Source organism: Phycodurus eques, chromosome 13, assembly GCF_024500275.1.
Source record: "Phycodurus eques isolate BA_2022a chromosome 13, UOR_Pequ_1.1, whole genome shotgun sequence".
Lineage (NCBI taxonomy): Eukaryota > Metazoa > Chordata > Actinopteri > Syngnathiformes > Syngnathidae > Phycodurus > Phycodurus eques.
The window spans coordinates 10713239-10728356 of NC_084537.1; the positions used below are offsets into that span (position 1 = coordinate 10713239).

The 15118-nt window shown below is 40.3% G+C and overlaps 1 protein-coding gene across 1 annotated transcript in view; it reads right to left on the reverse strand.

Moving 5' to 3' along the window:
• Positions 1–644: 644 nt before the first annotated feature.
• The window catches only part of LOC133411511 (polyamine-transporting ATPase 13A3-like), a 39315-nt gene continuing 24841 nt past the window's right edge, over positions 645–15118 (reverse strand). The window contains exons 15-32 of the mRNA XM_061694003.1: positions 13729–13867; positions 13376–13453; positions 13142–13292; positions 12813–12933; positions 11927–12051; positions 11677–11834; positions 9914–10036; positions 9746–9825; positions 9591–9633; positions 7988–8097; positions 7741–7837; positions 6676–6745; positions 6353–6524; positions 5421–5602; positions 4361–4449; positions 2693–2773; positions 2416–2505; positions 645–827 (exon numbers count right to left, since the gene is read on the reverse strand). Of these exons, the coding sequence (XP_061549987.1) occupies positions 645–827; positions 2416–2505; positions 2693–2773; positions 4361–4449; positions 5421–5602; positions 6353–6524; positions 6676–6745; positions 7741–7837; positions 7988–8097; positions 9591–9633; positions 9746–9825; positions 9914–10036; positions 11677–11834; positions 11927–12051; positions 12813–12933; positions 13142–13292; positions 13376–13453; positions 13729–13867 (2092 nt within the window). The remainder of the gene's footprint in view (positions 828–2415; positions 2506–2692; positions 2774–4360; positions 4450–5420; positions 5603–6352; positions 6525–6675; positions 6746–7740; positions 7838–7987; positions 8098–9590; positions 9634–9745; positions 9826–9913; positions 10037–11676; positions 11835–11926; positions 12052–12812; positions 12934–13141; positions 13293–13375; positions 13454–13728; positions 13868–15118) is intronic.

The window sequence follows — 15118 nt, forward strand, 5'->3', positions numbered from 1 at the left end:
ATCAACCTAAAATGCACTATAACCTTGAAGAGTTGAACTTAGATGGACCTTCTCTAAACATTTCAATGCACAACTGTAAAATGTTTCAGTATTTTTTGTCCAACTTGCTGTTCTCTCTCTCACATACAATCAGCTCAGTGGGAAAATTCACATTCGGTGTTCGATCCAGCAAGGGAACAATCCATTTCCATGGACGTCCACTTCTATGCCTTTCTGTGACTCTTCCAGTCTCTCTGTTGAAACCTAGAGCTAACCATCTGTTATTTATTTATGACAGGGGAAGGCATGGATTTCCTCATGGGGATAAATAACCATTCATACGTCCATCCATCCATCCAGTTGTTGTCTTCTATGACAGTCTGACATCCCAGTTTTTCCTCACAAAACAACTGCAATCTACTAAGCCATTGCTCCAAATGTCCTTTAATGTAAAAATCTAAAATCTAATCTTGGGTTTAGGGACAATCTGTAATCACAGATGTACTCTAACAACTGATCCAAAGGTCTTCAGTTATTAAGTTCAATTGTCTGTCTGTCTCTCTACCTATCATTTGTTTGTTAAAGTGAACAAAGCACCAGATGAGACATGGTATCGATAGACATGGTATCTATAAGATGGGAGGCCACTATCATGATGATTGGTGTCAAAATGGGACAGATATGTGGTACTGAGGCCTGCTGGCATAGGTGATGGTGGAAGGTGCAGGAGGCCAGTCAACCTCCTCCTGCAGCTTCAGAGTCAGACACTTGTATTTCGTCTTCGGGGGCCGGTTTTTACGAAAGAAGATCCTGGAGAGGAAGGCCGAGCACCAACAGTCATTCACCATCTGAGATCAGGTTCAGCATGAAGGCAGAACAAAAACATTGTGTCAGTAAGTCTTTACACTTGCAATAACAGACACGAGCCTATGAATTTTTTTAACCATATGATTCATTTAAGCATTGTAAGGCAAAATTAAGTACACTTGCACACTGGTGAGATCAAGTACATGAGCTGTAGCCACAATTTTGCCTTTTAACTCTTCTTTTTCTCTAATGCTTTTTAGAGCATTTCCACTTTTATTTCTTGCACTGTATGCTGCTTTAATTGTACTCCCCCCCCCCCCTTTTTGTTTTGAATGCTTATAAGATTTTTTTTTCTTTGTTTTTAAATGCTTTTAATTATGTAAAACACATTGTGTATGAAATGCTCTATATAAATTGCTTTGCTTTGTTTTAAAGACTAATCCATTTTAGGCTGAAACTGTCAAAATTATTTACAATAGCTGTATTATTGTGTTTGTAATTTGCAATAGTATAGAATTTTCATACTGAGAGGCATCAAAGGCATGTCAAAATTTGAGTATTGTGGAAAAAAGTTATTTAAAAAAAGTGAAACTAATATTATTGTATATAGAGTCACTACACACAGAGTAAAGCAGTTATCCATTTTTTTAAATCATTTAAAATCTTAAAGTTAAGGCAAATCCCTAATTTACCATTTTAAGAAACTAGAATATTAAATTGTTTTTAATCCAAATAATTTTTTATTTAGAAATTGGGTAGGAATTTGCATTCTGAAGTGTTTTCCTGTTTAACGACTCTGTTTGAGTTCCATATTGTGAATTGAACACCTGAAATAATAGTAATCATTCATGTGTTAAAATATTTAATGATTCAAATGTTAATGTAAATGTTAAATCCAGTTTTAAGGATTTTTTTTGTCCCATGAAATTATATCACACTTTTTAAGAGCAGTGTCTAATATTTTGGCTACCTTAACTGGGTATCGTACATGAGAGGGAGAAAAATACATAATTGCAAATTACAACCACAGTAATGAATAAAATGTTGAACCTCAAAAATGTGGTAGTGCGGGGGAAAAACAATGTATCTTACCGGACATACAGTACGCCAGTTGGTTATGGTACATTTACAAAATAAATCAAAAAAGATAGTTTGTTTAGCAGAGCATTTGTGTTCTAAAATAATAATATTTTCCTTTTTGCTTTGAGCATGCTACTTTCTTATTTGTCTATATACTGTAGTAGCCATTCAATTATTATTACATCACATTCACCTAAAAAGAAACTATTATGTTTTCATAACTGTGAAACTTCCCGACTTTACAGAAGAGGGTGGAGTTGTCCTCTTCTCCTTGAACTTTTTAGGAGTCCGTACAAATTAACACTCCCTATGCGCTTGGATGTTTGGCATTTTACTTGGAATTTCTGACCTAAAATGTCATGCAACTTTGTTTGCCAATAAGCACCTCTTTATAAGTGACCATTCTTGTAATGTAAAGGTACATTGTAATTTAAAGGTGTCAGTAAGTGTACCTTATGCAATGACTGTATGTGTAAAATCAGAGACCAGAGCAAAGCATGGATGCAAGAGTAGGAGTGAGCATGATGATCAAATCAAAATCCTTCCAACCTGTGTTGTGTTAGCAGTTTGGGATGTGGTGGTCCACTTTACACCCGGATTGGTTGGAACAAACTTCCACAAAGTGTCAAGGATCAAATTCTAGGAAATATTTGATTGAATTGCAGACCCACACATGCACAATCAAGAGTACTTGAACATTTAACTCAATTGGTTAAAATTTATGAAATACTGATGGAACAATCACTGTGCATAGAGAATACAATTTAATATTTCTGAATAAAATTATAGATAAGTCATTCAGAGGGAGATGTGAGACTGAACGTACCTCCAGTATAAGAGACAGAACAGCATGTGCCAAAATAATGATGAGCAGCGTAATGCGCCAGTCGTAGGGAATGGTTGCAAACTGAGGGGAGAAGAGAAACAGAATGGCAGAGAAGGAAGCACATATACAATTTCTGCCAATCACTACAACTTGTCAAGTGTAGTGACGTCTCCCTGAAGACTGCTTAACCAGAGCATTATACTTGTATCCGTGGTGGGCATCAATGGCCGACATTTACAACCTAAATTCTAACATTGTTTCCGTGAAACCGTTGTAATTTATTCCCAACAGTCCATTCTCTTCATTTCATAGCATTTTTCTTGGCTGCACTGCTTGCAGTATGTGTATGTTGAATTTATCGTTTAATCAGATTTCAGCCTCTATGTGTTGCCATGCCAAGCTAATCTGCCCAGGGACTTCAAAATCAGTAGTGCTGGCTCATGTAATCCATCCATCCATTTTCTGACCCGCTTCTCCTCACTAGGGTCGCGGGCGTGCTGGAGCCTATCCCAGCTGTCATCGGCCAGGAGGCGGGGTACACCCTGAACTGGTCGCCAGCCAATTGCAGAGCACATAGTAACAAACAACCATTTGCACTCACAGTCATGCCTACAGGCAATTTAGAGTCTCCAATTAATGCATGTTTTTGGGATGTGGGAGGAAACCGGAGTGCCCCGAGAAAACCCACGCAGGCACGGGGAGAACATGCAAACTCCACACAGGTGGGGAAGGTGACTGAACCCCGGTCCTCAGAACTTTGAGGCAGACGCTCTAACCAGTAGTCCACCGGGCCGCCGGCTCATGTAATCTAAACTATATTAGCAATGCGACAGTGTTTTAACCAATAAGATTTAAAATCTTTCTCACAATAACGTCAGCATTTTTCCACCCTCTGGTTGGTTGGTGGCGGCACGGTGGCCGACTGGTTAGAGCGTCAGCCTCACAGTTCTGAGGACCCAGGTTCAATCCCCGGCCCCGCCTGTGTGGAGTTTGCATGTTCTCCCCGTGCCTGCGTGGGTTTTCTCCGGGCACTCCGGTTTCCTCCCACATCCCAAAAACATGCATTAATTGGAGACTCTAAATTGCCCGTAGGCATGACTGTGAGTGCAAATGGTTGTTTGTTACTATGTGCTCTGCAATTGGCTGGCGACCAGTTCAGGGTGTACCCCGCCTCCTGGCCGATGACAGCTGGGATAGGCTCCAGCACGCCCGCGACCCTAGTGAGGAGAAGCGGCTCAGAAAATGGATGGATGGATGGATGGTTGGTTGGTCAAAGCAAAACTACTACAGCCAAGTAAAACGTCTGTAGTGATCCAGACACATTAATACATTTGAATTTGTTATACCTACAATGGCTGATGGAGGAGAAATCGGCTTGGTTTTTAAGATACTTAATTTATTTACAAAGACTTTTCCAGAAAAACTAGAAATTGTGTTAACAATAAGGGTCTCAGGATTGACCCTTGGGGGAACCCCATAGGTCATAGCCATTTAGTCTACTATAGATGGTTTCGAGAAATTGAAACGTGATAGTGGTGGTATTAATTGGTGGATTAAGTCAAGTTCCTACGAAAGGTCCAGGTACCAAATCTACAGCCCACCACTGACTGGTGGGTAGGTGGGTGAGTAGAGTCAGTCGTTTAATAGATGCATGAAAACAAGGTTTACCATCATCATCTCATCTACAGCAGGAATGGGATACAGCATGATGAACAGGAGGAAAGCATATAGAATAGCGCAGGTCAACACAAATGACCCTGTAATTTCAAACACAGAAAAGGTGAGTTAAATCAGGGTAAACATGACCTCTGGAACAGCAATTCCCAATCACTATGCCGCGAAACCTGGATGGCAGAAGTTACAATTAAACGATGTATCTGCCTGTTACCGTTCATACAATAGAAAAATGACTTGTGTCCAGCTAAACAAGCCCAGATTTCACACCAGTAAATACATTTGGGAGTAAAGGCTTCTTTATACTCACACGGGCGGCGACCGCGCTGACGTCACTCCGGCTATCCCGCACGCAGTTTGCCTTTATACTCGAGCGCAACCGACGTGCGCAGTTTTGAAAATGTACTGCAGTTTTCCTCCGAGTCGGGGGTGTCGCTATGGCTGGTATTGGCTAGGACACCACAGGGTGGAGTTTCTGGTAACCGTTTTTACTTTACTTTCAGTAACAAGGAACAAAGCAACAACAATGGCAACCGTGGAATAGAGTCTGCTAGAACAAATGCACCGAGATGACCACATGCTACGTTTAATTATGCTCCAAAATTGGTCAAGAAGGCGGCGGCGTACATGGTATGTACGTCATCACAACATGTGACCAAAACGGACCAATCACGAGAGATGATCTCCGCGGCATTCTACGCGCAGCAACAATTTTTGCCGTGTGCACGTCAAGTGATGCACAGGGGTCACGCGGGCCAATGCGTCGGTCACGTGATGCAATGCGGGCGTTGTCGGGTAAATTGGGACAAGCTCATAATTTCTGGATATCTAATTTTTGTGACATTTTCATTAAGTGGTGTTGCGAGAGATTTTTTTCTAATGTATATCTGCCTTGGCTCAATAAAGGCTGCTCTAAAAAAAAGTAAATATTTTTCTTTTTTTTAAATCTAGTGAGATTTGAGTAAACCATGAGAAATTATGATAAAACTAATGGTCACAAATGAAAGCTTATTCTATGTTGACAACAGTTTCTTTTCCATACACACTGTCTTACAGTTTTTATAGCTTGGTTGTCTAAAGGGTTTTCCTTTGGAGAAGACAACAGCGACAATCAAATACTGGAAGGCAGAAACGTAGAAGAGGGAAGTGCTTTCAAAGCTCTTGATGATATAGAGGCCTTCAGCTTCAGTTTGATTGAGGCTGTATGTGTCAATGAAGCTGGACTCATTGCGTTTCCTGCAATAGAGGAGAGAGATTTGTTCATAAATACAGTACACGTCCATTTTAGCAACACGACCAACTCGAGATCCACGATTGAAAATGACCGAACTGTAATCCAATGGCCATTTTTCAACTGTTATCCTATTCTATTTGTACCATAAAAGTTGTGCAACAAAACAATACAGTCAGGTTCCAAAAATAAGCTGAGGAACTGTTTCCATTGATAGTTACACTCATTTGAAATCTTCCCCCCATATTTGCGACTCACGGATGAACCCAGCTTCACTTCAACATGGCATCTTGGTGGAACTCTTGAGTTGTGAGTTGTGGAGCATCATTTAGACAAAAGTAGTGCTATGCTGCCATGTTGTGGCAACATGGCCCCATGAAATTATGTTGAAGTGAGTTGATGAACTTCTTTTCGACAAAAGTAGTTTTTTAAGGTAATAAATGAACAGTAATGCACTTTATTATTGTGTATCTGTAATATTGGCATGCAGCTAAATGTGGTAACCAAAATATTTTTTAAGTATGCAAATTGTCCTCTAACAAAAGAATATTTGTACCCTAAAAAAGTTGTTAAATGGAGCAAATAAATTAACTAGCATTTAATAGACATCCTGTATAATAATACAGTTTTGAGCAAGTGAAAACGCTTCTTTCCAAATGTGATGTGGACCAAACAAGCAGACTAAGACTGCCTGAAGAGGTGGGGCGAAGGGATCAGGAATTATTGTATTGAATAGGGCATCAGATGCTACTCACATTTCCTCAGGAGTCAGATACCAACTTTGTTGTTGCACTAAGACGAAAGTAAAAATCAGAAAGAGTAGGCTGTTGAGGATCTGAAACAAAATTGAGGCGAGCACCAGCCCGGACATCAGACTCGTTGGGGGGGCGCGTCGCACAAGCTTCTTCCATGCAGGGTTCAAACTTACTAAACAAACCACAAACCAGAACAAACCAGTTAAAAAAAATTGGGTGCAGGATCAGGAAACTGGGTTGTGTCATTTCACCTTACACCACCACATAAAGAGTAAATGGAAATTCAACTCAGTGATTATTGTGTACGACTTAATATTACTCACTTGTAAAAATGACTACAGAAAGAATCACAGTGTCGATTAAGAGGTGCAAGTCACCGAAATTGCTGAGAACCTAGGGGACACAATACAGTACACGTCAGGCACATGACAGCTCAGGATCCTCCCTCCGAGTGGCAGCCGTAGCTTGAGTGGCACCCTGTGCGGCTGCACCTGACGCACTTGCCCGAAATCGCCACGGAATCCTCCCACAATGTACATCGAACATAATGTATAAGACTCACTGCTAATCTGATTGTAATTAATGTAATCAGAATGTAATGTAATCATAATTGTGATTGAATTTGTTCAGGTTTTTTTGTTAAATATTAATTTACAGTGTTATTGAATTTTGTTTTTATATTCGAGAGCACATACCTCCACTTAATCATGTGTTAACTGAGATATCAGTGAATGAGGGGTTTTCGCTGTGGATCTATCAAAAATAATCCAAATTTTCAAAGCTTTATCGATAAACGTTTTCTATACACAAACATTTTTAAAGGAAAAAACAATGCTACTTTTCTGATGGAATAAAATTTTATTGTCATTAATTATTAATATTATCCTGTCACAGTCCAGTTTGGACAGTTGATGTGCATTCTTGTAATAATTCCTGTGGGTACTGCTCCTCCTTGTGTCTCATCATGTCACCTGTCTTGTCATGGTCCTCTGGCTCAACCAATAAGCCCTTATTTTCTTCCAGATGTGCCTTGTTCTTTGATTAATCTTGTCGTAAAAACAAATCATACGAGTGACTCGCTGTGGCAACTCCTAACAGGGAAAAGCCGAAAATCACTTCTTTAACTCGATGATTTTGTTTAGTTTGATGGCTGTCGATTGCTGTATTTTTCGGGGTGGGGGGGGGGAGACATTAAACAAACTTAAATAAAACTGGTCAATAACCTCGTCATCACCTTTTTTTTTTTTTTTTTTTTTTAATAATGTTCCTGTTCTTTGCCAGTTTCCTGCCTTTAAATTCACCCGCTACCACCAATCCATTTAATAAGTAAAATACTTGAATACAATGTGAAACTGTCAGGAAGTGTCTAAGCATTTCAGAATAGTTACCAAGTAGAGCAGAATGACGTTGCAGAACATGATGAGGCTGAAGAGGTATATGAATTTGAACACGCAGAAAGTTGTAATAAGAGAAGCACGGCCTTCCCTGTGGACAGTGAGGAAACCACCAGAATCTCAAAAATAACATTTTTCACTATCAATTTCAATTAAATATGAAACTGAAATGTCATTCTCTCTGTGGATAAAAATTGACAACACTGGCAAAATCTCTGCCTCTTGTACAACTGCAAGCTACCTGATGAGGTTGGTAATGCAGGAGATGTTTGGGATGGAGGAGGTGAAGGGGGAAGCAACAGAGGCCTCCAGCTCAGAGAGAGAGATCCCACTGTGAGCTTTCTTCAGGGCCTGGAAGAGAGAGAAACATCCTCAGTATAATGGGAAGAATACACCAGTTTCATCGCTAACAACCATATCTTTTCAATTTTGACTCAATTATATTGTATGAACATTTTAGTTATGCATAATTATACCAGAAACCAAAGTATCATAGATTGAACGCTGAAAAGACTGTGCTGAAAGTCTCTTGTAACACTGCTATAATTGCCATAAATGGTGAAAAAAGTAATAGTCCATAATTGCCTATATTAATAGTTTGAACTGTAATTATACCACACACACACACACACACAGAACCGCAGATATGCTGCACAAGATAAAATACAAAAAATAAAATGTTGCCCTAATATGTCCCGCACTAAACATGGGCCAACAATGACGTTAGCGGCCATGTTAATAGGCTTGCCACTTTCAAAAAGCTTCATACTGAGCTTTTGACTATTGAATTCACGACGTTCATGTGAACATTGCTGTTTATAAATAATGACATTGCCTGTCAAACATACAGTAGCTCCCTCAAACTCAGGATTTGTGCCCTAACCTCTCTCTTGCTCAAGACTGGATTGCCTTGTCTAGTGGTATCCCAAACTGGCATGAATAGATAACTGTTAAATCTTTACTTCACAACATGCTGACAAACAGCTAAGCACATCCAGACACACAAAAGGGAGAGACATGGACTTTTTCACTAGGACATGAGACCAATTCCTCACAATCCCTCCTGGGATGTTTATTTAATTCTATAACTACAGTGGTACCTTGACATACAAGTGGCCCAGATGATGAGGTTTTTTTTAGCTGTCGCTTGGCCAATGCTTTTGCTTTGTGTTGCGAGACGAAATTCCGAGCATCAAATATAGTCCACTGCTGCTCAAGTGAAGTAATAAAACAGATGGAACAATTAAGGTACTATAATACCCACACATGTGGGCAAGGAGAGCCACAGTCCCCGATGCACTTTCAGGCATTTCTTGAATGGGAGTACGGGACGTACAGTCAAATACACAAGTACAAAATATGAAAATTCGCAAGGAGCATGGAGAAGAGTTACATCAGTTTCCTGATGTAACTTAGTAGGCCACACCCCTTAAAGGCACACAACACAAATATATTAGTGGGTGTCTGAGAGAGACCTTCGACCTAATTACGTGACATAAAACCAGTTTATTTCTTGACACTCTTTTATGTTTTTATTTATATTTTATTTTTTCCAGTTTATTTCTTTACATTCTCTTTTATAATGTTTTTATTTAATGTTTTTTGTAACCAAAAACATGGCAGTAAACAGTGGTTGTGGGCTGGAATGGATAAATGGCATTTCAATGGGGGAAACTACTTAGAGATACAAGTGAGTTACAAGCTTGGTCACAGAACAAATTAAACTTGTTAATCAAGGTACCACTGTATAGGTTCCACGGAAGAAAAAAAACAAATGGGTAAATAGAAAACCACATATAGGCAGGGGTTCATATGTGTGATTTGCAAATGCTGTAAATACTTACCCCACAGTCATTCGCACCATCCCCACACATCCCAACCGTGTAACTGCATGGTTAAAAAATAATTAAAGGAGACAAGTTGATTATATTATGCACTAAAACCATAGGAAGAACAGACAATTTGTCAGCATGAATAAATAAATCTTAAACAAGCTGACTCGATGCTCTGCAGAGCTTGCACCAGCTGAGTCTTCTGGTCTGGAGTCATGCGGGCAAACACTGTGGCTCTCAGGAGGAGCTTCACCATGCCCATGAGGAGAGATAATGTATAACATGTTCATGCCAGGGCATAGAAAACTATATGAGACAAAAATCTATCTGAGTACCTTCTGGAAAAGTTGTGGAAAATGCTCAGTGATGATAGCAAAGGCTCGGCCACTCACAGCAAAGTGATAGTCTGTGTCCTCCACACTGTGCACCCCATCACCTGAAAAGCTGATCTCAGTCGTCTGAATGTGAACAGAAAATGAGGGAAACACATTCAAAAAAATAAAACACACGAGCATCTCTCCAACAGTTAGTTGCTCTATTATTATTATTAGTTTATTTTGTGACGGCACGGTGGGCGACTGGTTAGGGTGCCTGCCTCACAGTTCTGAGGACAGGGGTTCAATCCCCGGCCCCGCCTGTGTGGAGTTTGCATGTTCTCCCCGTGCCTGCGTGGGTTTTCTCCGGGCACTCCGGTTTCCTCCCACTTCCCAAAAACATGCGTGGTAGGTTAATTGAAGACTCTAAATTGCCCGTAGGTGTGAATGGTTGTTTGTTTATATGTCCCCTCCGCTTGGCTGGCAACCATTTCAGGATGTACCCCGCCTCCTGCCCGATGATAGCTGGGATAGGCTCCAGCACTCCCACGACCTTTGTGAGGATAAGCGGCTCAGATAATGGACTGATGGATTTTATTTTGTCCACAGCGGGACTGTTTTGTTTTTGTTTTTCAACCTATACGCCGTTATTTGCTGAAAATTTCATCTATTTGCAGTTATTGTGCTCTTTATATATCACTGGGTTACAACATTTTTTTTTTAACAGATTTAGGACAATTTTGTTTTGATGCCAGGTTGTTAACAGTTTATTAATCAATTGTTACACACTTTGCTTACTGTAAATTGAATAGTAACTAATAAAAGTAAGTACATTTAAATTGAATGTCACGTCATCATTGTTCAAAATTCAGGGCATATAAACAAAAACATGTGGCCATAGTTCAAAAAGTTGACCTGATTGAGCAAAACCAATGTGGTATCAGGATTCAGCCCATCAAAATTGTCCTAAATCAGCAAAAAAAAAATCTTTAGACAAAATAAATACATGTTGTTGACCATTGTAATGCTCTAAGCTACCATCAGATGGTGCCAAACCCCTGTTAAAATAAGAATTGGTCTCAAGGAAGTATGTTGAATAGATACATCTCGACTGAGACCCCTTCCACACGGAAACGAAGTGTATCCCACAAAGGTTTTTTTTTTTTTATCGTTTCTACATTACGTCAACATGGAACAGGCGTTTTGGCAGCCCAATTACGATCCTTTTTTTTAATTTTTTTTTAACTGAGTCGCAGAGTGAATCAAATTTAAAATTTCTGCTCTTGCCTTTCAGTGTGTACAACACGTTCGCATCTTTCATGAGATGATGATGCGGTAGTTCCCAGATATTGCGTGACCGTGCGCTACCACCACCAACAACAACACATCTCTATGCCAGTCCACCAAAATATTCATTCACGTAAAAAAGACTTCTGCTCTATATCATTCACGTGTTTATTTGCAAACCCTAGACAGGTCTGTAATTGTGCTTTTTTTTAAGACCATGAAGGGAAGCCCCGTATAGGAGCTGCATTAAAGTAAACAAATCTGTGTGCCTCCAGGTTACAAAACAAGTATGTGCAAACCTGAAATCTTGATGATTGGTTAAAGTTCGAACAGTTGTTTCCTTCAATCCACAGACATACAATTATAACCTTTTTTTATTGTGCTTCTTATGTTTGATGTTAAGTTTTCCTGATACCCATTTTGGAAAATGTTCTCATCTCTCCATCAGTAAATCATCAAAGATAATTATATTTTTTGCATGACATTCTCTGTCTTACCTGATTATTTTCCAGATCAATGTTCTCAGAGTAGCGCCATGTGATACTAGCGGGATTTTGACCATTAGGAGGCACAGCATCAGCAATAATGACTTTCTCACGTACTTGAATCATTCCACAGCCACGAGCCACCGATATTGCTGTCAACATGTTGTCACCTAACAGTACACAAAAGTGATGGCAAAGAACAACGAACTTTATGTGAACGTGAAACATTCATGACGTGACAAAGTATCGAAAATATGTTTACCTGTAACCATCAAAGTTCGAATGTTCGCCTGTCGTAACTCAAGCAACACGCCAGCAGTCTCTTCTTTGATTTTGTTCTGCATGATGATCAAACCAAGGAAGTCCATGTTGGTCTCTATCTGCTCTCTGGTTAGACCAAGCACACGGCAATGTAAAACAGACTAAAATCAACCATATATACTGTACCTGTATATATATATAAATCTATCGATAGATAGGGTTATGGGGGGAGAGAGAGAGAGAGAGAGAGAGAGAGAGAGAGAGAGAGAGAGAGAGAGAGAGATAGAACAGGGGTCCCCAACATGGTGCCCACCGGACCACAGGAATAGCCCGTGGGCTTGTTCTACAAATTCCTCATCAGTGATGGGATATTGTGTTTTCCCAGGAATGTTGAAGCAGTGTACAAACAGTTACAGTTCAATAAATTGGAGTATGGTACAAAAGTCAATTTATTTCAGTACTTTATATAGACTCGTTTAATGATACTTGTTACTCGTGGGGAAGAAAAAAAAAAAGCAATGGATTGACTTGGATCAAATTACCCACGAAGCCATATTGTCTCTGGTGAAAGTTTACAAAACTATCCATCATAAAATGTGCACTGCAGAGTCGGGGGTGGTGTTGATGTTCAGCTCGCCATCTGCGTGTGTCTTCAAAGTCAATCTACCACCTCCCCCGCTCCCAATGATGAATAGTAAACTCTGTCTGCACTGGACACGCACGCCCTCCCGTTGACGAACAGTTTTTGCTCAGGAAAAGTCTGCCACCCACTCTCAAAAGAAAAGAAGATAAAAGTAGTTGGCCTCTAACATCACCACACCTTTGCACACCACTCGTGGGAAATTTTTACAATACTGCAATAATTCTGCATTTGGCTGAATACCTACCGGCAGAGGCTGTGGACTTCAAGCAGGGAGAGTTCAGACTGCAGTTGGTGATGTGCCAGGGCAATAACCCTGAACCCCTGCATGGTATAAGACTCCAGAGTCTCTGTTAAACTCTGTGGGACTGGAGATAAACAGAAGCGCAGTAGGTCAGTCTGTCATTTGTCAAGACGAATCGTAAGTCAAAAATAAAATACAAATGTTGGAGCCCTCGTAAGTCAAGGTAACACTGTATTGGCAATTAAAGTGATTGAAGGTACTCAAAATGCAACCCATTTGACAAACTATGGACATAATATACTACTTAAGATGTCCATGGACACATGTCTGACCTGTGTGTGGTTTGCAGAGGTTAGCCACAGTCTCTGGTGCTCCTTTCAGGTAGATGTCAAAGTGATTTTGTCCTAGCTGCCGGGCTACCACACTCATCCTCTGCAGCGCCGAGGAGAAGGGGAACTGGTGCACAATGCCAAACTCACCAGCCTGAAAAGTGAAAGACTTTGGGGTTTTGCATACAGGATCAATTAAAAAAATACACAGTACGGTATCCTGGTTTGAAGGATTACCTGATCTGGAAATTTAACAACTTTGGAAATTCTGGCATTGTAAAGTGCAGTGTGGTATTCAGTTGCCTCCTCAAGAGTCTGAACAAAACAAAATATATGATGATAACTCAGAAAACGTGAATTGTGTGTTAGGGGGTCTGGATTGCTAGACTTGCCATCAAGTATAAAAACTACACAGCCAAGTCAACTTTTGGTGAGTTGCCTGCTTCCTAAAATGTTTCTGAAAGCAAAAATTGGACAATTGTATGTTTCCTTTAAAAAAATTAATCCTACTGTTTTCTTGTATAATGTAGCCATCGTGACAGCAGTCTCACAGGAAGGGAAACACACTTTAAACATTCAGTGCTCCTTACCGAGCCAGTGGCGCTGAACACCTTGACGTCTAAAGGGTCTCCACAGAGTTTGCCTTCTATGCTGATCAAGGAATGGCAAGTAGCCATGCAGGCGGCAAAATAAGTCTTTTTAGATACCTCAGCGGCTGGAGCTAAAAAACTGGGCGTGACAAGAAAGAAATGACCCAACAAATAGACTGATTTTTAGGTACCAAGTGAATAAAATCACAATCACAGTGCATTTATTGAAGGTTGCAGTGTAGTGTAGTGCTTATTAATGACATCATGGAAGAAATGTGAATTTATTTTTCAAGAATGAAAAAAGGACACTATCTCGTTGACTTTGACCATACTATGAAACACCCCAACTTCATTGAGATGCAGTAATCTCATCAGTAAAGCTAGAATTGGCATCCATGCATCCATCCTTTTTCATTACCGCTTATCCTCACTAGGGTCGCGGGCTGCTGGAGCCCATCCCAGCTATCTCCGGGCGGGAGGCGGGGTACACCCCGAACTGCTCGCCAGCCAATCGCAGGGCACATATAAACAAACAACCAGTGGCATACACATTCACACCTACGGGCAATGTAGAGTCTTCAAACAACCTACCACGCATGTTTTTGGGATCCGGGAGGAAACCGGATTGGGTGGAGGAAACCCACCCAGGCACAGGGAGAACATGCAAACTCCACACAGGCGGGGCCGGGATTTGATCCCCGTTCCCCAGAACTGTGAGGCAGATATGCTAACTAGTCGTCCACCGTGCCAGCTTAGAATTGGCATATAACCTTTTACTATTAGCATATCCTCTCTGCATAGGTCGCTGTCCGGCGGAAACCTTGAAAGTCCAAATATGGTCAACTTCGTATTGCTTTCACAAATCAATACTATTGGTCGACTCTGCCGCCGTCTGTTACTTTTACGCCTTATTACCAATTTAAAGAGTTGAATAAAGCTTGAGAACAAATCTACTTTATTAACCAGAATCATCTTTATTTGTCAAGTATGTCAAAAACACAAGGAATTTGTCTCCGGTAGTTGGAGCTGCTCACGTTCGACAACAGACAGCCATTTTACAAAAAATACTTTTGAGACATAAAAACACACGACGGAGAGACACTAAGCAATGAAAGGTTACCGGTAATGTGATAATGCTGATACAATGACAATTGTGAAAATGATCCAGTCCTCTCGCAATTTAGAGCAGTTTGAAATGACTAAGAAAGCAATAATCGGGTACATTGGCCATTGTGCAGAGTCTTCAAGAAATTCAAACAGTTTAAAGTGACTAGTAGTGCAATAATCTGGAACAGTGACAATTGTGCAAATGGCACAGATTGTTCTCAAGCACTAGTGGTCAGTATTGGTCAAGAACAGATATTCAAATAATGCAGAGTGACGAGACTAG